Here is a 22259-nt window from a genome sequence, read left to right as displayed (position 1 = left end):
CATTAATGGTTGCGGTCGAGGAACAAATGTGACTCAGCTAAACAGCAGCAGAGCCTCCAGTTTACTCTTTATGCATCTTTGATTCTGCTTGAGTCATGCAAGCGGTTTCCTTTAACTGGATTACCAGAACTGCTGTCAACTCACCGCAAGACAGAAATTATAAGACGGACAACTCGAGGCTAAAATCAGCACTTTCTGTGAGCAAATGGAAAAAAAGAATAAATAAGACAAATGAAGTAATGCATCGGTTCCACTTCACCACTACCCCTCACCTAGCTGCAGACTCAAAGCCGTACAGTGACAGTAGAGACGACCGGCCTCAGACTCATTTTTCCTCCCATAAAGTTGAAAACCTCAAAAAAAAAAAAAAAAAACATGTTTCCGCTGACTGGCAGCTTTTATTCCCTCCTGGATGCGGAGGCAAACCGGTTCAGGAGGGGCGAGTCTGGGAAAATCTGCAGCACTCATCCCACCACCGGCCAAACCGACGACTCACCACGTTTTCCGCATCGCACTGACCAGAAATTATGGTATAGGGATCCACTGTGAAATCTCCGCACAAACGTACGATCTGCAACACGTCAGCCTCTTCTGTCGATGAATGAAGCTTTAGTTGCTTCACCAGCTGACGAGCTGGCATGGAAGCTGCTTGGTTTCACGGTAAATCAATACAATGTGGTCGACCAGGTGGAAAAAGAAACCTTCACATGAAGCACGCTCCTTTCACACAAACCTGTAGATCACATTAAACTCACTGGTTATTTTATCCGTTCATATAAAGCTGTATATTTATGGGTAAAAGTGAAAATGTTGGCTTATTTATGAACGTGTGGCCAAAATGTTTTAATTCCAGAGGTTTGAATGGATGAGCGCTTTATAAAAAACAGCAACGAGAAAATAAAGAAGCAAAATTAGCTTCCTGCAAATTTTGATTATAACTCTTTGTTTGTGCCATCATGTTATTTTCTAATCAGAATTAAGATTTCCGAGTTACAGTTTGGATTTCCCATAAAGTCATCTGTCTAAAGTATTAACAACCCCTTCCAACTTTTATTACGTTACAACCACAAACCTCTCTATGTCTGTGATAGGCCGACATAAAGGAATAAAAATTGTGAATGACAAATCAATTCTGAAAGGTCAGACATATTTGATCCCTTTTACTAAATAGATTCCTGTTATATCAGCTACCGTCACACAGCAAAACATGTCTAAGAATGGACAATAAGTGTGATTCTAAACAAACACATCAAACAGTATAAAAACAATAACAGTGATGGCAGCATCATGGAGTGGGAGTGAAGGTCAGAGGTTATAGGTTATAGGTTGAAGGTTGGAGCTAAATATAAGACAATCAGGGAAGAAAACTACCTTACAAATAACTTTTCAGCTAGAAATAAAAGCTTGCTTTAAGTCAATAATTCATTAATTTATTGATTTTAAAAAATGCTAGATCCACTGACAGATTATTTCACTTACAATAATACAATTTTACCTTGTCGTAAGTGAAATTATCTGCTTGTGAACTAAAACTATTCCATCGATATTAAGGAATTATTGACTCCAAGTAAGCTCCTGTATAGCTGAAAAGTTACTTGCAAGTTTGTTTTGTCTTATTTCAAGTGTAATCTTGAAATAATCACAGCAAAAAATTCTTGATAAGATTTTGCATTTTTGTCTTCTCCAATATTATAATTTAAATCCAAAGTATTTTATGTGTTAAAATGGCTTAGACCTGAATTTAATACAGAATTTCTGGGAAGACTTGACAGTCTGACTGAACTCATTTAATTTTGAAAGGAAGAATTGGACTTCCTTTCAAATCAAGTGGAAAAATACAAATAAATAAATAAATCCTGATAGTTTGTAGGTAGATATTACTTTGTTTTGGCCTATTAGAAAATATTTCAATGAAATATATTAAACGTTGTGGTTATGTGACAAATTGTGAAGTTTTTTGTAGCGGAGGCGTCTGCAACCTGCAGTTCCAGATGTATTGGCTCTTAATAAAACACAAAAATAAAAAAATGCTAAAAATGTATCATTGTTTTAAAATGTCTAAAGTTTTTACACAAAAAGTGTAAGCAATATTTTAGTGAACAAACGTTTTGGCCTTTAGGTTACAAACTCTTTTTTTTTAATGCTTTATTAAAAATGTATTCGATTTTTGTAAACTTTAAAGCCAAATAATCAAAATAATGTTCATTTTCTTCATTCACCCATCCATTTTATTTTGAAATGTGTAGCTTTTGTGGCTTTAAGTTAAATGTTTATGAAAGGCAACAAATGGCTCTCAGGGTTTTAAAATGTTTTAAAATACTATGTTTAGGGGTGTGAATACTTTTTCAAGCCACATTAATCCTTTCATGCATGAATTTTGATCTTTTGTGTCAGGATTTTTTTCCTTTTTTATTTTCTTACGGCATAAAAAAAGGTAGTAAAAATTTTTTTTACACTTTTTTTCTCCAAATACAAACTTGTTATTTGAAAAATACATCAGTAGTATTGTTCTTTAGTGGTTATCTGATGTCACAATATGTTTTTTACCTGCAAGAGTCGAATACAGTAGAAAGAGGGTCCGGGTCAGTCGGCATGCTCTTTTGTCTGTCGGCCATATTGGATTTAACAAAAAATAATTTCTTGCAATTGTAGCTGATGTCCAGTAGTTGATAGTGTATTTTATGATGCATTAGTGTCCACTTCAGTGGTCTGTGTGCATTTATAACATAAAAATCCACAAGAAGCACAAGAAGATGGCTTTTAGACAGCTGTCCACTGTAATGACCACTATGCATGGTACATTAACTTGGAAGTTTTTTCACCAGCTTCAAAAATGAACCTGGCTGTAGCCATGTTGGATTTTCTAGGTGGCTCCAGAAGAAATGGCGCCTTCTTCCTCGTTGCACCATATAGTCATTTCAGAAAATTACTTCCTGTGTTTGGTCAAAACATTTAAAATGGGAAGCCTGCCAGAAGCAAAAAAGGTAAAGCAGTTAAGACAAGCATCTGTGGTTATTTCGACTAAATAAAAAGGAATAGTAATTATCCTGTAATAAATGCAACTCAAGGTGTTTTTTTTCCCTCCTTGTAGCCTGATTAAGTTTCTAAACTATTTTTGCACCAAGTTAATTTTCCACAGCTGGTAATAAATTTGTAGATTAAGTCATTCTTGCGAAGCTTTAACACGTCGCAGGTGGTGCCAGAGAGAAAGAGTCATATGAGGTGAGTGAGGACTTTGTTGAAACTATCCAGGCTGTGTAGTCTTCTCCTTCCAGACCGTTTCCATGTCTCCCTCAGGTTTCCCAGACATTTTGGAAAGACAGACTCATTTGTCTGACAGCTTTAAGTTTTGGAGAGCTGCGTTCGGGTCTGTCTGGGCATTGGTTTGAAAAAAAAGAAAAGAAGAAGAAAAAATAAGCCCATTTTCTGCCTTATGACTGATCCAGAACAGGCGGCACCCGTTTCCATTCCTGAAGCTGCCAATAGTACTAATAATCTCATTTTTCAGACAGACTGGATGAAGCCTGGAATAAAGTTATTACTGTTCTGTTAGTCCTGGCTATAAGATAATGCTACTCCTCACTGCCGTCTGCTATACGGAGGACCAAAACTGACATAATAAAAAAATAAAAGCATAAATATTTTGGTCCTCCGTACTGCTAGAGGATACACAATGGCACAATTTAAAAACTCAGGCTCTACGACACAGAACATGGTTGGTCAAAGCGACCCACTTCTCAGCATCATATATTTTATATTTAGAAATTCAAATAATAGCCTGCTTGCTGGAAGAAAGATTAGTTTTTAAAAAACATTTCTTTTTTTTACTTCTACTACTACTTTATTTATAAAGCACCTTAAAACAACTATAGTTGCATCAAAGTGGTGTTCAGATAAAAATAAACATTTAAAATATGCAACGGTCAAAAGAGCTTTGTTTCGTTTTTAGGTTGTGTATATAAAGTATCTACAACATTTTATTGACCTTTTAAAAACAAAAGACAAGCTTATAGTCAAAAAACAAAAAAATATATAATTTCCACCTGCATGCTGATGCTAATCAAATATGATTTAACAGATTATGAATTACTGCACCAGCTTTTCACCAGGTCAAAATCTGTTAAATCACATTTGAGTCATTATTTAAATCTCACTAAAACCAATCAAACTACAATTCTACATAAACCCATTTTTTTCTGCATCAACAATGTGTGAAAATCTGCTTATTTAATGGTAATTGTTTTACTGAATGTGCAAACGTTTTATAACAAGTACAGTTAATATCATTTGGGAAACTACTCCAATGACCCGCTGCAGCAAAAGAAAAGGAAGTTTTATTAAAAATAGTCCTACATTTTAAGATGGTGCACTCATAAAACAATTTTGATGGAGGTTGCTGTTTTGTTTTTTTATTTTTAAGAGATTTAAACTCCTTTTTAATAGAATACGACATTCTATTTAATAGTCAAACTTACATTGCTAACATTGTCTGGGTACGTTTAAAACCAAAATAAGTCAAAAAGGTTTGAAAGGCCCCACTAAGCTTGAAAAACTCTTTTTATTTTGTGGAGGTGTGAAACCGCAGGCCAGTACTTATTCACAACCTTGGATTTAGCACTTCGCCATTTATTACATTGTTTCCTGCAAAACGATAAAACACAGGCCAGACATTTATTCACAATATTCTAAAAAAAGAAAGAAGCCCCAGAATACCTCAGGAACATAAGTTGCATATAAATGAGGCCCACAAAATGCTGAAACAGTGTTTGTAAGTTCGTTTGGGCTCCTTTTGTTGTCTTTACACAGTCCAGAGGACGCTATGGTCAGCACGGCTATAAGAACCGGACAGAACCAGGAGGAACCAGTCTTATCTTCAGTACCAGTAGGACTTCTGGTGCCTCCTGTGCTCCTGAATACCCAGTTTCTCCATGACCTCCTCTTCCAGGGTTTTCAGAGATGGAACGTACGTTTTTTCAAGCGCGTCTTCAGGACTGGTGTCTTTGGACCCGTCTGTGTGGAAACAGAAATAACTCCAGTTTGAAAAGTGAAATTAAATGTGTTTTAAAGGTGACTTTTTATGCTTCCTTGAACATATATTCCTTGGATATGTCTAAGGGCTACACATAAAAAATTTTTTCAGCACAAAATTGTTCTTAGAAAATAAGATTTCAGTCTGCAGTTCTTCCTAGTTTGAGCTTCTTTCAGGTCTGTTGTCGCTTTAAATCCAAATAAGCAGCTAGCAGCCAGAAGTCATTGCAGAGCGCATACAGCAGTAAAACCAGTTGATCGAAGGAGCTGGAGTTTCGCTTGGGTTGCTAGGTGACGGGTGGAATTCTGCTGCGGTCGCTAGGTAACGGCGCAATGCCCACGGAATATGACTTTTCTATCAGGAGGTTTTTGAAACGGCTCATCTTTCAGACACCAAAAGATATTTACTTATTGCCAAAAAAATGACTGGATGCTTTTGTTTTAAACTCTTGGGCTGTTTTAGAAGCAGTGGAGACCAAAATGGAAGTACAAAAATGTTAATTTTGCATAATAGGTCCAATTTAAAGCATTTTGAAAACGTGTCTGTAATCCTTCAACCTATTTTTAAAAATATTACAACTTTTAGTGACTACTTAGCCTCACCCTCCCCGCCCCCATCTAACAGGGAATATACCTGAACAAATACACAAAAACATATAAATAAACAAAAATGGCATCATTCCAGACGAGTTTAACCAATGCTAACATTCCTTATGTGACTTTCATTTGTGGGAATGACAGGATAGCTCTAGTAAAAGTTACTCTGGGTGTAGGAAATAAATCATCTGGCTTTAATGTGCTGACTGAGGTGATCTGCTCCCCGCTCACCTTTCCACTGCAGAGGCACGATGCCGTCTCGTCGCTCCACCACAGGTTTGGGGATGATTCGTCCCGTCCTGCTGGACACTCTCACCCTCTCGCCTTCTTCTGTGAACTTCCACTCAATCTGAGTGGGCTTCCTGTAGATTAACCACCAAAATGTAATGACAGAAAAAATCTGCTCCGGTACTTTAAAAGCTGCCAAATCGCTCAACATTAGATTCTTTTGTCTATCAAAATATTGGGAGACAGAAACAGACTCATTGAGAGATTAAATTACAACTGGTGCCTTTTTTGGTGGTTGCTATCCTGCTTTCTGCGTGTTTTACTTTATACAGAATTTGACGTTTTTTTACCCCCCAAATGAAGAGTAAATAATTTTTCATCCCATATCTATGATTGTATTGGAGGGAAACACTGGATGTAAACTTTGCTGGGTGGTAAATTGTTCCAACATTGTGATAAACAATAACATAACAGCATCATAACGTAAAACACTTTAATTTTTAATTTAAGAACACTTAACACAGAAATTGGAAGATATTTTAAATATCCAAAATAAAACATGACAATGAAAAACTATTTAAAAAAGGAGATATAAACCACATACAACTAAAACCATGAATAAAATGCATTATGAAGTCTCTGTAAACAAAATATCCCTTGTTGGGTTCATTTTAATTGATCATGACATTAATTGATTCATTGCTTATTGCGACACTTTGTCCCTACACTGAACTCTGTGTTCTGATTTCAACTGAAATATTTCTTAAGGTTTTCACACGGTTAAAAATTGCTGAACTTAATAAGCGCGTCCTGTTTTTTTGTTTCCTCTTTATCCTACCTGTCTGAGGGGTCAACGAGGCCGACATCACGGAGCAGCAAAGGAGCCTCGCTGGCAACGTAGGTCCCACGGTAATCGTTCACTTTCCCCACATACCTGAAATGCTACAGCAGGAAAAAATAAAACTGTCACAACTCAGTCAGCTTTATGGCTCCATCTAGTGGAGTTAAAGAGTCGGGCTGTGGAAAAGAAAACAAATACTGAGTTTTATGGTGAAATATGAAAAGTTTTATACAAAGAAAGTTTTATTTTCTAGTACTTTCTGAAGACAAAACTCAGTATCTAGTCATCAAAACATACAGATCATGATACCTTCAGATCATTAACAGCATCACAAGTAGAAAGAATCACATGAGATTTTAATGATGGACGTCACAGGAGAATCGGAGAAGCAAAAGCAGTCAAATGCTAGGTTGTGGGTTTTTTTAAAAATATATTCTTAAATAGAAAACAACTCTCACAATAGCAGGGATAAAAACACAAAAAATTACAAAGTTTGAATCCAATCTGAGCCAGACAGGCCAGATCCCATACAAAGTTTTAAATAAGATGACACAAAAACAAGTACCAGAGCTGGATAACGAATACCAACTTGAAACGCAAAGTAAAAAAGTAATAAAATGTTAAACAGTCACAAACCTGCTGGTGCTTCTTTATAACCTAGCTGTTTATTATCAGTATCAAGCTGCATTACTAGTTACAAACTGTGTATGAATAACGAGAACTACTGTGGAGAAACTTTGTGTTCAGCCTCCTGCTGCTGTTACAACCGTAGTTTCTAACTTTTAACACAAACTTAGAAAAACCACAGATTTGGCTAAATATTACAGCATACAGTGAAGTCTTAATGAATTGATTTCTTACCGTGTTCAGTCCTTCCAAGATGACCCAGTTTCTGCGTCTAAAGACTTGGATCACCTTTCCCTGCTTCCCTTTATCTTTACCAGCAAGAATCTCAACCTGTGAGGAAAAACGTTTTGAAACGACTTGACATTCAACATTTTACCTATAACACTGGTAAACCCAAAAGTAGTTACTGAGTTGGAAACACCAGGTTGTGTTGTATTCTTTTCCTTTAGGATAGTGAAAGTAAGAGAGTCCAGTCTACTGCCTTGTAACCCAAGTTTGGAACTTGACCAAGAAGAATTATTTCTTCAGGAAGAATGTGGAAAAAACAATTGACAAATAAACCTGGTAATGGCTCTTGTCATGCTTAATGGCAACAAATAACTGGCATTTAGACTTTTACGTCACGGTGAATGAATTCTGGCTCACACTTTCTTACATTCTTTGTTTTTTTTAATCTGTCATGTTAGAGGTACAAGTCAAAATTAGCTAAACTTGCTGGTGTCTTTTGGATCAATGTCCTGCTGCGCTACCAGGTCTGTTTCTATGTTGTCAAACTACAGTCTGCCTTGAGAATCAAGATAGTTACTGGGAAATGTCAGATATGCGTTGATATTTTTTTGCTCCGCAGTGGCTTTGACCTTTTCCAAAGATCCTTTATTGATAAACTGTGAACACCAAACTAAGGCAACTGAGGTCTGCAGTGCTTTATATGTTTTTCTTGATCTTGATGATGTGTCATTCACAGGTGTTGCTTGTTTTTTTTTGCACTGCTGGATGATTAGAGACCTATGATTTTTCTAATGTGGTAAAAGCAGACAGAAATTGCAGAGTTTCAGGCAAAGAAAAATAGAATCCACTGTATAATCCAGAACTGCTACTGTCATCCTCAGGTGACACATTGTCAACTACATTTAGGGAATCAAATATGCTACTGTAAATTATAACAATTTCATTTTTATTTATGTTTAAGTTAAGACAATGAATCTGCATCCAAGTCTGAGGAGAGTTCTGTTTGAGGAGATGGCAGTAGGTTTGAATGTTTTGTGGTGTTTTCCAGTAAAATAAAGCACTAAAAATAAGCTGTCCATGCAGCTCTTACGGCGTTGGACCATTAGAATGAGTCTGTGAAGACTTGATTATTTCTTCTAGACTGTGTCTTGCTCTCACCATGTCCCCCTTCAGTATGGCCCAGTCCTCTGCCTCTATCGGCTCTACAAACACCTTCTTCCTCCTCCTTCCCGGAGGATTCATCCTCTTAGCAGCCTCCGTCCAGGGCCTGTTGGTGCCGTAACGGTAATCTTTAGGCGCTACAACCCGGGCTGCCATCGAGAGGAGAGCGGTCAGCCTCATGGTGCTGCAGGAACCAAAGCAAATAACGTTATCCTTCTTGTCAACTCTTAATTCACTGACCCAAGCTAGGCTAACGTTAGCTCAATGGTAAACATCCGTTAGCATTAGCTCTTAACTACTCGCACCTATTTTCGCAAATATGTTACTGTAAAACTGCAGCTACTGTTTTAGTTTTATAATATGAATGTGGATTTGAAAGGAAACTGGATACATAATATATAGCTTACCCTTTGTTGATGTCAATGTCACATGTAGCAGGACGAATGAGGCTACCTAGTTGTAGCGCCACCTGCTGGACCGGAGCGTCTTGACGTGATTTCACGCATGCGCAACTGCGCTTAAAAGAACGTCCTCAAAGACCGAAGTGACAGACGTTGCTGCATCAATTCGTGTTTATTTAATCCAAATTGTACATTTTTGTATTTGATTGTTTCTTCTGAATTAAATCAAGTTTCAACTTCCAGAGTAGTTTGGGGAAAGAAAAAGAATTAAAAAATTATGATAAACAGGTGAAAAGCTGCTGATCCTATTGGTTAAATCTAATAATTCACTTTAACACCAATGAAACCCAAAAGACGACAAAAGCAGGATTCATTTTTTGTAATCAACATGTTTATTAAATTGACTGGCAACTACAATGGCAAACTAGGCAGTAGCTTAAGATGAATGTCAGCATCTGAAATAAACAGAAAAAGCAAACCCCAAAAACTTAAAATAAAAACGCATAAAAACAAAATTTACTCTGAATATTAAGTTGAAGGAAAGGATTTATAATCTTTTTTTTTTTTTTACTGTAGCTTTCCCTTTTTTTTCCAATGACTTGATAAACTTTTAAGCCGACACTGGTAAACAGATGAAATAACACCAACGAAATGAGAACAATCACATCCACAACTTTGTATCACAGCGAAAACAATAAGACCACTGAAGTAAAATGACTCGTATTCCAGTTAAAAGGTTGGGCAAAATAATAAAAAAATTAAATTAAATTTTACAAAGTCAACACTCTGTAATGGTAACACTCTGATTTCTTAGAGGAATAAAACAAACAATCAAATTATGTTAGCGTTCACAATTTTAGCAATAACATTTCCGAAAGAAAATTCTGTGCAACTAATCTGTGAATGCAGTGAATCTTGGTGACACATTTGGAAAAATGTAACTAGAGCTTGTGTACAGAGTTTATGGTTCTGACGGGCTTCATTGAGATGATCGATACTTTACCACCACCCCACCGTAACCTTTCAAGATCGAGCTGAGACGACGCTCAGGAATGTCTGTTTTCTACGCAAGTCGTCATCGGCTGAGATCTCAGGGCAGATCTGTGGGTGAAACAGGCTGAACTAACCAGGGTTTGCATGTTCAATGGGTTTGGAAGCCAAGAAGTCTACATGTGGGGAAAACGTAGAAATTCATTACACAGTTTGGTCACCTTTGGTGAAGCATTCACTTCAAAGCAGCAACACTGCTGCTGATGCTGATGTCAAGACTGATCATGCATTCAATGACTGAATAATAAAGGGTTTAATGAGGCTGAGAAGCAGGTTGATACAAACGGGTGAAATGGTTACAAACTAAAGCTGAGATGGTGAAAATTTGTTGTTTTCTTTTTCTTCTGTACATTATGTTTTAAAACCCACTGAATGGGGGTAGTTTGTGATTTAATCTTCTTTTGTGTTAAATGCAGTATATATTAAGTTTATTTCTTCCCTCATACTGGCAAATGTTTTGACACCCATTATTCAGTCTTTGTAATTATGTAATTGCACTTAGAAATAAAAAATATATAAACACCAAAATCCTGTTTGTACACGAGCTTGAAAACGCTCAATTCAATTGTTTGAAGCCTGATCAGCGAATGTTTACTTTTGTTTATTCTGGGATATATAATATCCCAATAGTGGCAAATGGAAATTTGTTTGTCTTTCAATACAAGTTTTTTCCTCACATAATTCGCTCATTAATTAAACAGCTGAAATCTGGCCTTCTGCAGGTGTTTATTTCGAAGCCTTGAATTTCAGAGAGAAGAATTGAGGGTTGTTGGTTTTCTTCTGAGTCGACGTTAAGCGCTGTCTGTTACAGGCTGCGGGGAGAAAAGAAAACTGTAATTAGTGCAGTGGTTTAAACATGAGCAGTGTAAAATTAATAAATACCACATGCACAAAAAAGCTACAACTAATGATTATTTTAGTAACAATTATTCTGATGATTAATTCTTTTTTTTACACAATATTATAAATGGATAAAAAATGCTTATAATTCAATTCCTTTCTTAAATAACAAAAACATTTTAAATTCTAAACTGTAATATAAATAAAATGCTGTCATTTATGTTTAAATTTGTATTAAATAAGAGATATCTTGCTGTTGAACTGGTATGTAGCTGAAACCAGATAGTCACACAGACACTCTGTATAAACAGACAACCAGGTTTGGTTTATCTGACTAATGACATGCAGCATCTTTACTAGCCTAAAAGTATGTTAGTCAATTCTAATAGTTTGATCGTAGCCATCATTAATGAGAACATTTCACCTTTTCTGCTGTTAGCTGGGCCTCTGCTGGAGCTTTCTCCTGGCCTTCCGGTTTCGACTCGCTCTGTGAGGAAGGCGCTGTTGCCTTGGTTCCTTCCACATCATTGAGCTTGGCCTCTGTGTTGGGCTTTTCGCCTTCTTCCTCTGTAATCTTTGGCCGCTTGGGAGATTCCTATCAAAGTGCAGCGAACGTTGATGACAGCCTGGCAGTAATCTAACCGTGACGGTTTGGACAATCTGACAGATTGAAGCTCACCTCTGTGGACTCCTCTGCTTTTCGTTTAGTCCCTCCCCTCTCGTTCTTCTCGTCGATGATCAGAGTCCCCTCCTCTTCGTCACTGCTGCCCTCGGTGTTGGCCTTCTCTGAGCCGCCTATGTCTCCAGTAGCTTCCGATGAGTTCTCGTTCTTTGCCGACTAAAAAGAGAATAAAGTAAATGTAAAAGCAATACAAATGTAAACGTCACCATGAACCAAGAGATGGACATCCATTCATAAATCATTCTATATAACAGCATTAGAGGTTAAAAACTTGTCTGTTGCATTGATCGGGTCGATATTTTATTTTATAAAACAAAACCGTAAAACACCAGAAACAAAAAAGAGTCGTACAGGAATTAAGAACTGCACAACATTAGGGAAGCATGTGATAATGGTGGTAAAAATGTAAATAAAAACAACATATATCTTACTAAACAGTATTAATCACTTTCATTGCAAACAAAAACCTATGATAGCAAGGAATTAGTAAAGCTACTGACAAAAATCACGACCAAAGATTCATTATATTTATCTCAACACAGTAGTTTATTGAAAACATGGTTGCATTTGAGGTTATGGTGGGGAAAAAAAGAAAAGCTGAACATTTCAGCGCTCCCTTAGAACATTTTCTGCTGCTTTAACCAGTGAAACACCCGCAAATATACCAGACAGAGAGAGCCTGATTATTTGGTACTTCTATTAATCTGAGCAGTTGTTTGCAATATTGATGTTTTGCCCAGCGATACACAGTCATTCAGGCAGACTACCAACCTCGTAGGCTTCGTGAGTGACAGTGGGGTTGTTCTCAATTTCCCAGAGTCCCTCAGCAAAGCCTTTCCTCTTGTTGGTCTTTCCAAATTTCTCCTTGCATTCCTCATATGGGAAAAGATCCTTGGCCCCCAGAAAAGCCCTGTGATCATTGAACATTTGAGATGAACCAAAATCTGAAATCAAGCTCACAACAAAAATATTTCAACAATGACAGAGGTCTGCAAAGTACATGTTATTTACCTGTGACAAAATGTATGTTAGTGATTGATTGGTTGATTTGGTTAAGGATGAAAGTAATGAGTAATAACAGAGGTGTAAAAAGTTTTAAGAATTTTTGTTTGAAATGCAGCATTTTCATAGGGTGTGCCAAGATGTGAGTGCTGAGGCTACACAGTAATTGATAGCTGACCAATCTAAAATAGTAAAGTGGCACAGTTTTTGACATTTCTCCTGCACAAAGTAAATCAACAACAGGTCAAACACAAAATACTTACGTCTCATGTGTCCCAAAGAAGAACACCTGGTACTTGTTTGAGGGTGACTTCACAGCTCCTTCGGGTAGTTCATCAATCTGGGAAAGAAAAGAGGAGATGAATCATAAAATGCAAACTTAAAAAGAAAAATGGGAAAGGATGCTTTCTCAAACTAGTTAAATCAACAGTCTGAGCCACATAATCTAATAATAGTAAATTGCTGAACATCCTTTCTGTGCACCTTTTGGGCCTGTCATTCTGGGGATATCAATAGCACACAGCTAAGTACAGAGGGACAACGCCACCACCAGAATGATGGACAGACATGGTGACCATTTGCCTCTGCCAGACGGGGCTTTTGGCATTCACCAGATAGGAGCGCTGTGAGCTGGTAGTTAGGGCTGGGCCCAAATTCTGTTGATACAAAGCTGATAAGATTGAATAAACGGAGGGAAAAGACACTGCCAAAAGTCACTGTTACAGCTGAAGGTAAAGAGTAATCTGTCTGCAATCACTTTTATTGAAAAAAAAAAATGGTATTAACTACTTTTCTCAGTTACATTTACTAAGGTAACTTCTTGGTCAATTACATTTTTACATTAGTAAAGTTATGTTTAAGTATTACTCCAGTACAATTTGGGGTTGTAAGAAAAATGAGAGAGAGACACATTTCTCCGTTTCATTTAAAGGGTGAGAAAAAACATGAAAATTTAAACTTCACTCGAACATACAGAACCTGGTCAAACTGTGTAAATAAACGCATAGAAATGTCCAACGACCAAGGGTACTGTGACAAAAAATGTTTAACCCCGAAATGAACAGTGGCCGTCTTAAATGGCAAACTGAAGACATGATGTGACAGAACAAGTAAAAAGAAAACCGTTTCAACGTGAGAGGCAGCGCAATTGTGAGGCCAGGTGCGCATGTTTACAAACAGCGATGCATAAAACCATCACGAATAAGTCAGTAATTAAACAGCTGTAAAGAAAACAGACATATCTAATATGCATTTAATGACGATAAATGACTTAGTGCGTTGTTATACCGCATGTTAAGCTGTTAGTTAACGTTCGCACACGGTCAGCGGTTATAGGTGCTTGACATGACCGTTAGTTTGTGGCTCACGCGCTGTAACGGCTGCGAAAAGCTTAAAGTTAACGCTAGCCCCTCCACAGGCCTCAGGGGACACGAAAGCGGCGCATAACGAGAACTAACAAATAATTCAATGACGGCATCGGTGTTTAATAAGATGCCTGCAATTTTTATGTTATGGTGCGCACGAAAGCAATGTGTAATCGCCAACTACTGGGTCTTTTCGTTTGCGCTGGCTAAAAACGGCCGCGCTAAGCTAACTCATGGTAGCTGGCTACCGTTAGGCCTCTCGGGTGAACAAGTGGAAGGTAGAAAGGCAGCAGCAGACAGACAAATTCAAGTTAGCAGCACAGTCAAAGCTGGAAGCTAAACATGTAACGGCGGGAGCTTACCCTAGCAGGCCAGTGTGGATACCCCTTCATTTTAGCAAACACCAGGTCTCCAGGTTTGTATTCCTTTTGCCTGTTGGTTCTCGGCATGGTTCTGGTTGAATATCAGAGATGTGTTTAAATAAAAAGAAATGCTAGTATGGCTTAAAATTTCTTGTGAACACCTTCTGCGACAAAAACCAAAGCAGAGTGTCGATCTGACAACCAAATAAACAAACCAGGCGCGGAAAAATTGGAGCGAAGACGCAGCGGGCGATTTTTTTCTTTCTTCTTCTTTGGATTCAGAGCAACGGAAACAACCCGCAGCCAAAAAAAAGAGAACAATTTCTGCGCTACATGAATTTCTACTGCTTAGCGCGAAATATGTTCTACCGAGTATAAACGTTAGCCCGTCCTCCGGACTATTTAGGTTTGAAATGGAAACCCGCTTTCCTCGACAGACGCGCCCCCCAGTATTTACATGAAATCAAAACACAGCGCCCCTACTGGCCAAAACTTCACATCAAAGTAAATTTCTCAAACATGAAATTGAGATTAAATACATGGATGACGTCGAAACTAAACCAAATCTCTACCTTTAGTTTCGTATTTTTATATGTAATCTGACGTTTATCTCAGCATTCATCTCAATTTCTGATTTTAATCTCAGAATTCTGAAATGTTCAACATTCAAAATGTTGAGATTAATGTCAAAATATGGTCTTCTTAAAATACTGGCCTAATATTTATTTATTTTTTGCTTAAATCATTTTTTGGCAATAAGAAGGTGTAATTTTTTTTTCACCTTGTTTCCCCCCAAAATCACTTCACTTTCCAGATTCACCTTTCTGAATCTAGATTCAGGAAGGTGGCGATATACATATACTTTTCAATAACCCTAATCCATCCATCCATTTTTCCCCACCCTTGTCCCTCAGTGGGGTTGGGAGGGTTGCCGGTGCCTATCTCCTGCTAACGTTCCGGGCGAGAGGCGGGGTCACCCTGGACAGGTTGCCAGCCTGTCGCAGGGCAACACAGAGACACACAGGACAACAACCATGAACATACACACATTCACACCTAGGGGCAATTTGGAGAGGCCAATTAACCTGACAGTCATGTTTTTGAACTGTGGGAGGAAACCGGAGTACCCGGAGAAAACCCACGTATGCACAGGGAAAACATGCAAACTCCATGCAGAGAGACCGGGGCCGGGAATCGAACCCAGAACCTTCTTGCTGCAAGGCAACTGCGCCACTGTGCAGCCCATGACCCTAATCCTTTTCCGTAATATTGAAACGCACAAGTATTTAGAATGAGAACCTGTTGTTTCACAACCTGCTCGCTAGGGGCTCTATGGTTTCAGTGCTACTGTAAATAACACAGGAAAAAGAAGTCGGCGGTCGTCCTCAATCACTGGATGATGAAGGCGAATGTTTTGATGGAGTCAAGGGAGTACTGGCCGTAGTTTACGAATGCAGAGTTACTTCAAAGCGACACATTGTGTTCGTTTTGCTCAGTAGCAGACATTACAGTTAAAATTTCTGCATCCGGGCTAGAAACTGTGATAAGATAGGTCACGGTGGCCTAGCTAGCATCCGCTAGCTCCGTGTTTCCAGTTGATCAGCTCATCCCGTCTTTAATGCTCTAATCGCTGTTATATTATCTGTTTAGCAAAGATAGTCGTACATTTAAAACTCGGGTCAGCTCACCGAGAAACACGCTTGTGCGGCTTTTTCAGAGCGACTCATCCATGTCCACTAGTTCCTGCAGAATACTAATCCTCGGTAGCCTCAGCAAACATGTCTCTAGTCGCTTATGGTAGCAGTGATGAGAGCGACTCGGAGGAAACGTCGACCTCCGCCGCAGCTGAGAGTAAAACTAGCGGGGGAGGGCTTTTCTCTTTCCTGCCTGCACCTAAAGCATCTGGATCTGCAGCTGGAGGGAAGGAGGCAGTATCCAGGGCAAAAAACTCTGCAGCAAAGGAAAGCACAGGAGGGTTCCTGTCCAGTCTGCCCAAACCCAAGAAACGAACGGAGCCTGTCAAGATCCCTGTGCCACAACTTCAGAGGCGAGATGTAAGTGAAATCAGACCCCTGATCATGCGCAGTACTCACTCTGGTTGACCTGAGATGATCATTTCTAATAATTTTTATTTACAGTCAGACTCAGATGATGATGAGCCAGTCCCAAAGAAGCTGCAAACCCAGGTAAGAGTAGGTCTGTCACGATAACACATTTTGCTAGACGATATATTGTTCCGTAAGTTATTGTGATAAACGATAATATTGTTGTTTTGAGACCATTCTTAAGTAAGATGATGGTAGTGACAAAATAATAATTCAAAAACACATTCTAAAAGATCTGTAAACCTTAAATTCTAATGAACATTTAACACTGAAACTGGAAAATAAACATTCAAAATAAATAAAACAACAAATAAAATTAACTTATAGTCTGTGTAAACAAAATTCTGTGTAAACAAGTCTGTGTAAACAAAATTGTCCTTCAAAATAAGGGCTGGTTGAGACCAAATCACCAAACTTAAGACTTTTATCAGATAGAAAAAAAGAGAAACTATAAATCATGCCAATGGAAATTGAGTTTGTTTTAATTTATTGTGATTTATTAATTATTGTGACCGGCCTAGTAATCAGTGTTTATCTTATCAGTACTCACATTTTGTTTGCCAACTTCAGTGTAGTTTATTGGAATTTTATGAGACAGAAAAAAAGCACCACCTCCAACCTCACAATTATGTGAGGTGGAAGTAAAATTAAATGGAGTTTAATTTTACCTGTTCTGTACAAAACTGTAAAAAAAAAAACAAAACTCAAGAGGCTTAAAATAGATTTAAATTATTATTTTAGTTGTCAATTATTCTAGCATTTGTTTAATTATATAAAAAAATTAACATTTTGTAGATTTTTAATTTAAGCCTTTTTATACAATATTAAAAATACTTCAGTGATGTGAATCATCAATTCATTTTTTAAATAAGAAAAAATAACGAAGCATTCCTTTAGTCAATTTGAACTGGGTGAAGCTAAAACTGAGTCACTCTTGGAGTTTTGGGTAAAACATATCTACAGAAAGTTTTTTTATTTTTCTTTCATCATAAATGCAAAATGTTGTACAGCTTGTTGTAAAATGTTGTAAAGCTTGTACATTTTTTGGCTTAATTCTCTGAATATTTCTGCCATTTTTGGGGACTGTATGCTCCAGTTAATAATTAATCTATCACTAAATTAGTTGATTATTTTAATAATCTAGCTCTGTTCGTTTCACCTTCTGAAGTTCAAAGGAGTTGTAAACCTTTCAAGAAAAACTAAAACTAGTTTCTCCTCCTAGTTTGTCACTGTAACAAGAATCATTCCCATTTTAACCAGTTTGACCGTTCCTCTCACCAGGGCGCCGGTTCAGGTCTGTCCTCCATTCTCCCCAAACCCAAAAACCTAACAGTGAAGGAGACGGACCGACCTTTGATCCCTCACACGCTCACTAAGCGTCCAGACCCCAAAGCACCCAAGCCTGGAGCTGCTGCTCCGGGTCTGCTCGGTTCCAGTGCGTCTCCCTCCGCCATCAAAGCCGCGGCCAAGTCAGCGGCCCTGCAGGTGGCGAAGCAAATCGCAGCAGAAGACCAGAACAACGAGGAGGACATAACCCCTCAGAACTACTTTTCCCTGGAGGACGACTCCCAGCCTCTTCCCGACGTCGTCCCGATCGTGGATCCTGAGCCGGCGGCCCCAGCTGAGCCCTGTCCTTACGTAGCCGCTGATGAGCCGGGACAGTCGAATGCACCTTTGGACTTTGGAGGGAGCCATGAGGGAGCGAGCGCATGGGACGGTCAATACGACCAGTATCAACAACCCATGGCTGGCCCAGAGGCGCTCCCCGAGGTAAAACCAGCTATTTATAGGAGCCAGCTCGAGTCAGACGCAGAGTAATGCACTGTGTGCTCAAGTCTTTACTGATAGAATCTGACCTGAAATGTAACTAAAGTCAACTATTACTGAAACTAACATTTATTTTAGGAATCGATTAATCTAATTCTGCACTCTATTCATTTAACCTCTTAAGCTTTTTTTATGCAATATTAGAAAGATATTAAAATATGCAAACAAACAATTAAATTTCTTTTTTTAAATAAAAATAAAAATGTTATTGCCTAATGTAGCATTTCTTTAGTGAATTTGGATTGAGTGAAGCTAAAACTGCCATTTGAGGAGTTTTGGGTAAAACATATCGACAGACAAACGTGTTTTCATCGTAATTGCAAAATGTAAATATATTTTGTACAGTTCTGGATTAATTTCTGCTCTGAAAATGTTTTTTTTTTCCAGCAAATTGCATTTTTTGGGGTATCTATACTCCAGTTAGCGATTAATCGATTACTAAATTAGTTGACTATTATTTCAGTAACTGGTTGGATTAATCATTTCAGCCCTAAAGCCAACATTTTCTCAGTTTGTTGTAAATACATTATTTTTACTGGAAGTACTTTGTTCTCATCTATAAATATAATGAAGCTATACTTCAGGTCCCTTTTGTTTTCATTTAAAGGGTTACTATGACGCGCCGTACTACCAGAACCCCAACCCGGAGTTGGCAGAAGCCGAGCCGCCGGACAGCTCCACCATGTTTGACGACGAAGGGGTAGGAAAGATTTACTGTTTATTAATAAATCTGCCTTTCTGAACCCATTTACGCTTCAGCTTAGGCCTTAAATTAGCTTCTAACTTGCAAACCACTACAAACTCCTTCTCACTTGCCTGCTGTGCAGTTCATGCGGCTTCAGGGGAAAAGAAACCGAGGCAAAGAGGAAGTGAAGTTTCTGGAAATCAAAGGAGACGACCAGCTGAGTGGGAACCAGCAGTGGATGACCAAGAGCATCTCTGAGGAAAAACAAACCCGCCAGTCGTACAGCAAGGTGAACGTTTTGCATGAGCTCTGTGTGGTTTTGGTTAAAAACGGCAGACTTGGGTGCTTTTATTGGAAAAAAGCATAAAAATAAATGACGCATTTAAAGCTGACTTTAGTGCTTTTTTCTGCAGAGAAGAGGAGACCAGCCTACAGGGCAACAGAGGCGAAAGCATCAGATAACGTATCTCATTCACCAGGTGAGCAGCTGCTGAAAGACGCAAAGCATTTAAATAACTCTTGGAAACATTAACCATAAAGGAGAGGCTTCATTGACCATAGTGTTTACATTACTTTTTCATTTTAAAAAACACTTTTTAATTCGCATTTTAGGTCACTAGAGCACAACTTATACCTAGCAGGGAAATAGATGGAAAATTAAGAAACTAAGCTGTTTTAGCATTGAAACAACTTAGTTTCAGTGTAGTTGTAGTTCTTATCTTCTTAAATTTTTTTTATTTTTTAATCAAACAACTTCCAACAATTTTCACTGGAGTTAAAATAGAGCCGGAATTCGTAATATTTAATAGCAGTTCTTCACCATGTACATTTCACACACTGCAGTAACAATGAATTTACAAAATATTGTGTTGCCCTAATCTGTGTGAACATATATTTTTGAGTCTTGCCACAGACTGTCACATTGATTTAGGTCCATACTTTGACTATATAAACAGAGTTTCTGAATTTCTTTGGTTTGCTTTTTCCCAGGCGAAGGAACGCGAGATTGAGCTGAAGAACAACTGGGCAGAAAACAGGATGACCCGGCGTCAGACCCAGGCTAAATATGGCTTCTAGATCCTGTAGCTTTGGACTGCTGTGGCGTACAGACACATCGTATCCCAACTTACCGATCTCCAGATTTATCCTCTTCCTTTAGGAGCAAAACCTGTTTCTTTCCTCCTGATCTGCAGCCCGCAATGTCTTGAACTGATAATACTCTGTTTGATATGGTGTTACTCTGTCTGAATCCCGGTCACTCCTAGTAAATACAAAGGCTATACCTACAGAGAAACCCAACCGGTGTTTTTAAGGTACCAGAACCACACGTTTCTCCTTTGGATGTTTATAAAACATATTCATGGTATTTTCTAAGGTCTGATTTATTGTTTTTGTTGTGCGTTTGGTTGTTTTTAGTTACAATTTTAAGATAGAAAGCTGTGATGCAAAATATTCACTGAATCATCAGCCAGTCAGTAAATTATGCTTCAATGACGACTTCGTCGAGAGCCAACCAGGCGCTTAGATTTGGTCAATCTTTATTGCAAAAACAAAATAAAAAATCTTTAAAAATGTGGTCCCAACCCTCCAAAAGAAGAATTTAATGTGAAAATTCTTGACTTTTTGGCCTCAGAAATCTTTAAGTAGATTCAGAATTTTCTAAAAAATTCTTAGGTGTTGGAGAAATAATTCTGAGATTTAAGGCAAAATTCTACAGAAGAAAACCCTCAAAATTCTGACTTTAATCTCAGAATTCTGTTTTTTTTCTTCAAAACTTCTGAGATTTAAGGAAGAATTCTGATTAATATTAATATCAATTCTTGACTTGTTGGCCCCAGCAATTAGAGAGTAAATTCAAAAATTAATAATAATTTTATAATTAATAATCTAAATTATTAGATTAAATTAATCTAATAATTTAATCTAATAGATTAATAAAAAAAAACTTAATTAAGTTAATTTCAAATTTTGTCAGAGTTCTGATATGAAGTCAGATTTCTGGGTTATTGGGCTTCTATTTACAGATTCTTTTATCTCAAAATGCTGAGATTAAACTCAGAATTCTAGCTTTAATCTGTTAAATTGATTAATTTGACATTTTTTTCCCCTCTCAAATTAAGTTATTTTTTCCATGTTGCTGTTCTGTAGCAAACATCAAGTTGTTTTATTTTACTAGGAGTTCTAGAAATCTGTAACACTTGTTTTCTTTACTACTTTTCTTTTTTTCTTCTGCGGGTTTCAGTCGTTTTAGGTTCAATCTGAACAGTTTGATCGCAGGATTGTTGGGAGAAAATGTGAACTTTAAAAGCCCAAACTAAACTGTCCAGATGGACACATTTGCATCTTTTCTTCTTGTGTTTTCACATTGTATGTTTACTATAGGAGCAGTTCTGTATATATTATTTTTCTCTGAAATGCCAGATAAACCCTCCATTAATAATGTGCTGGTTCTCTCCAGTAGCTTAGCGATGCTAACAAGATACCAGTAGGATTTCTTCAAAAGCCTGTAAATGTGAACGGATCCAACTCAACCCCAAATAAAAACCCAAATGTTATATATCAGCAGTAAAAGGTGAATTTGTAGTCAGAAAGGAATTTAAAGTTACAGAAGTTTAAATATATATTTGTTATGTTGAAACAGGATTAAATGTTAAATTTTTCAATTTGCGTTGCAAAAAAAGCCCTGTTTTTGTTCACTTTGTATAAGTGTGTAATTAAAATCCAATAAACAAGTTTTGAATTTTTCTTGTTTTCTGACATTTTTAATGCCTTTTTGCCGTTTCTTAAATGTGACATTATGCTTCCTTGAACAGGTTAGGTCTATGTGCTGTACAAAACATTCATTACATTTTTTGCCAAAATAATTCTTGTACGTTTGATTTGTAGCTAAAAAAAATACTTGTATAAACGTGAAAAGCCCTTTCTGCTTGATTTATCAATACTGTGTAGAACTAATGTTTATTTTTGGAATCACCAATTAATAAATGGATAAGGTGCTTAAAAGATTTTAAAAGCATTTCAACAAGGTAAAGGAAGGTGAAGGATTTTTTGGTATAACATATTTACAATGTTTTTTTCCTATCTTAAATGCAAGATGCATTTATTTATTTTTGTACATTTTTGGCTTATTTGGTGTTCTGAGAATGATATTCTTTCAGCAAATGTCCTTTTTAGAGAGTAAATACTCCAATTAACCATTAATCAGGATGCATTTTGTATAATCCACACTGG

The 22259-nt window shown here is 37.5% G+C and overlaps 3 protein-coding genes across 3 annotated transcripts; 1 reads left to right on the top strand and 2 right to left on the bottom strand.

The window, feature by feature from the left end:
* Nucleotides 1–4539: 4539 nt before the first annotated feature.
* On the bottom strand, nt 4540–9265 carry mrpl24 (mitochondrial ribosomal protein L24). The gene is made up of 6 exons (XM_008422186.2): nt 9118–9265; nt 8708–8894; nt 7556–7651; nt 6692–6795; nt 5857–5987; nt 4540–5010 (listed from the first exon to the last, which is right to left on the bottom strand). The coding sequence occupies exons 2-6, from the start codon at nt 8888–8890 to the stop codon at nt 4874–4876; spliced, it is 651 nt and encodes a 216-aa protein (XP_008420408.1). The 5' UTR covers nt 8891–8894; nt 9118–9265; the 3' UTR covers nt 4540–4873.
* A 1603-nt stretch (nt 9266–10868) lies between these two features.
* LOC103472495 (heparin binding growth factor) lies at nt 10869–14861 on the bottom strand. Its single transcript, XM_008422185.3, has 7 exons — nt 14627–14861; nt 14412–14502; nt 12949–13025; nt 12455–12593; nt 11681–11839; nt 11426–11596; nt 10869–10973 (listed from the first exon to the last, which is right to left on the bottom strand). Exons 2-7 carry the CDS (start codon nt 14496–14498, stop codon nt 10953–10955), a joined length of 654 nt encoding a protein of 217 aa, XP_008420407.1. The 5' UTR covers nt 14499–14502; nt 14627–14861; the 3' UTR covers nt 10869–10952.
* Nucleotides 14862–15757: 896 nt separating this feature from the next.
* Nucleotides 15758–21772, top strand: prcc (proline rich mitotic checkpoint control factor). Its single transcript, XM_008422184.2, has 7 exons — nt 15758–16465; nt 16550–16597; nt 17798–18286; nt 18951–19043; nt 19171–19317; nt 19442–19507; nt 20019–21772. The coding sequence occupies exons 1-7, from the start codon at nt 16190–16192 to the stop codon at nt 20103–20105; spliced, it is 1206 nt and encodes a 401-aa protein (XP_008420406.1). The 5' UTR covers nt 15758–16189; the 3' UTR covers nt 20106–21772.
* The last annotated feature ends 487 nt before the right edge of the window (nt 21773–22259 follow it).

This window comes from Poecilia reticulata, chromosome 11 (assembly GCF_904066995.2).
Source record: "Poecilia reticulata chromosome 11, P_reticulata-male-v2, whole genome shotgun sequence".
Lineage (NCBI taxonomy): Eukaryota > Metazoa > Chordata > Actinopteri > Cyprinodontiformes > Poeciliidae > Poecilia > Poecilia reticulata.
Note: the sequence above shows the minus strand (reverse complement) of the source record. Positions and strands in the feature narration are given on the sequence as shown.

Coding starts and splice junctions, on each gene's coding strand:
- mrpl24 (XM_008422186.2), bottom strand. CDS start 8,890: ATGAGGCTGACCGCTCTCCTCTCGATGGCAGCCCGGGTTGTAGCGCCT. Junction 5,988..6,691: donor CTCGTTGACCCCTCAGACAG/GTAGGATAAAGA, acceptor GTTAATCTACAG/GAAGCCCACTCAGATTGAGT. Junction 5,011..5,856: donor CGTGCCTCTGCAGTGGAAAG/GTGAGCGGGGAG, acceptor GTTTCCACACAG/ACGGGTCCAAAGACACCAGT.
- LOC103472495 (XM_008422185.3), bottom strand. CDS start 14,498: ATGCCGAGAACCAACAGGCAAAAGGAATACAAACCTGGAGACCTGGTG. Junction 13,026..14,411: donor ATCCACACTGGCCTGCTAGG/GTAAGCTCCCGC, acceptor TTTCTTTCCCAG/ATTGATGAACTACCCGAAGG. Junction 11,597..11,680: donor AAGCAGAGGAGTCCACAGAG/GTGAGCTTCAAT, acceptor GCACTTTGATAG/GAATCTCCCAAGCGGCCAAA.
- prcc (XM_008422184.2), top strand. CDS start 16,190: ATGTCTCTAGTCGCTTATGGTAGCAGTGATGAGAGCGACTCGGAGGAA. Junction 16,466..16,549: donor CACAACTTCAGAGGCGAGAT/GTAAGTGAAATC, acceptor TTTTATTTACAG/TCAGACTCAGATGATGATGA. Junction 18,287..18,950: donor GCCCAGAGGCGCTCCCCGAG/GTAAAACCAGCT, acceptor TTTCATTTAAAG/GGTTACTATGACGCGCCGTA.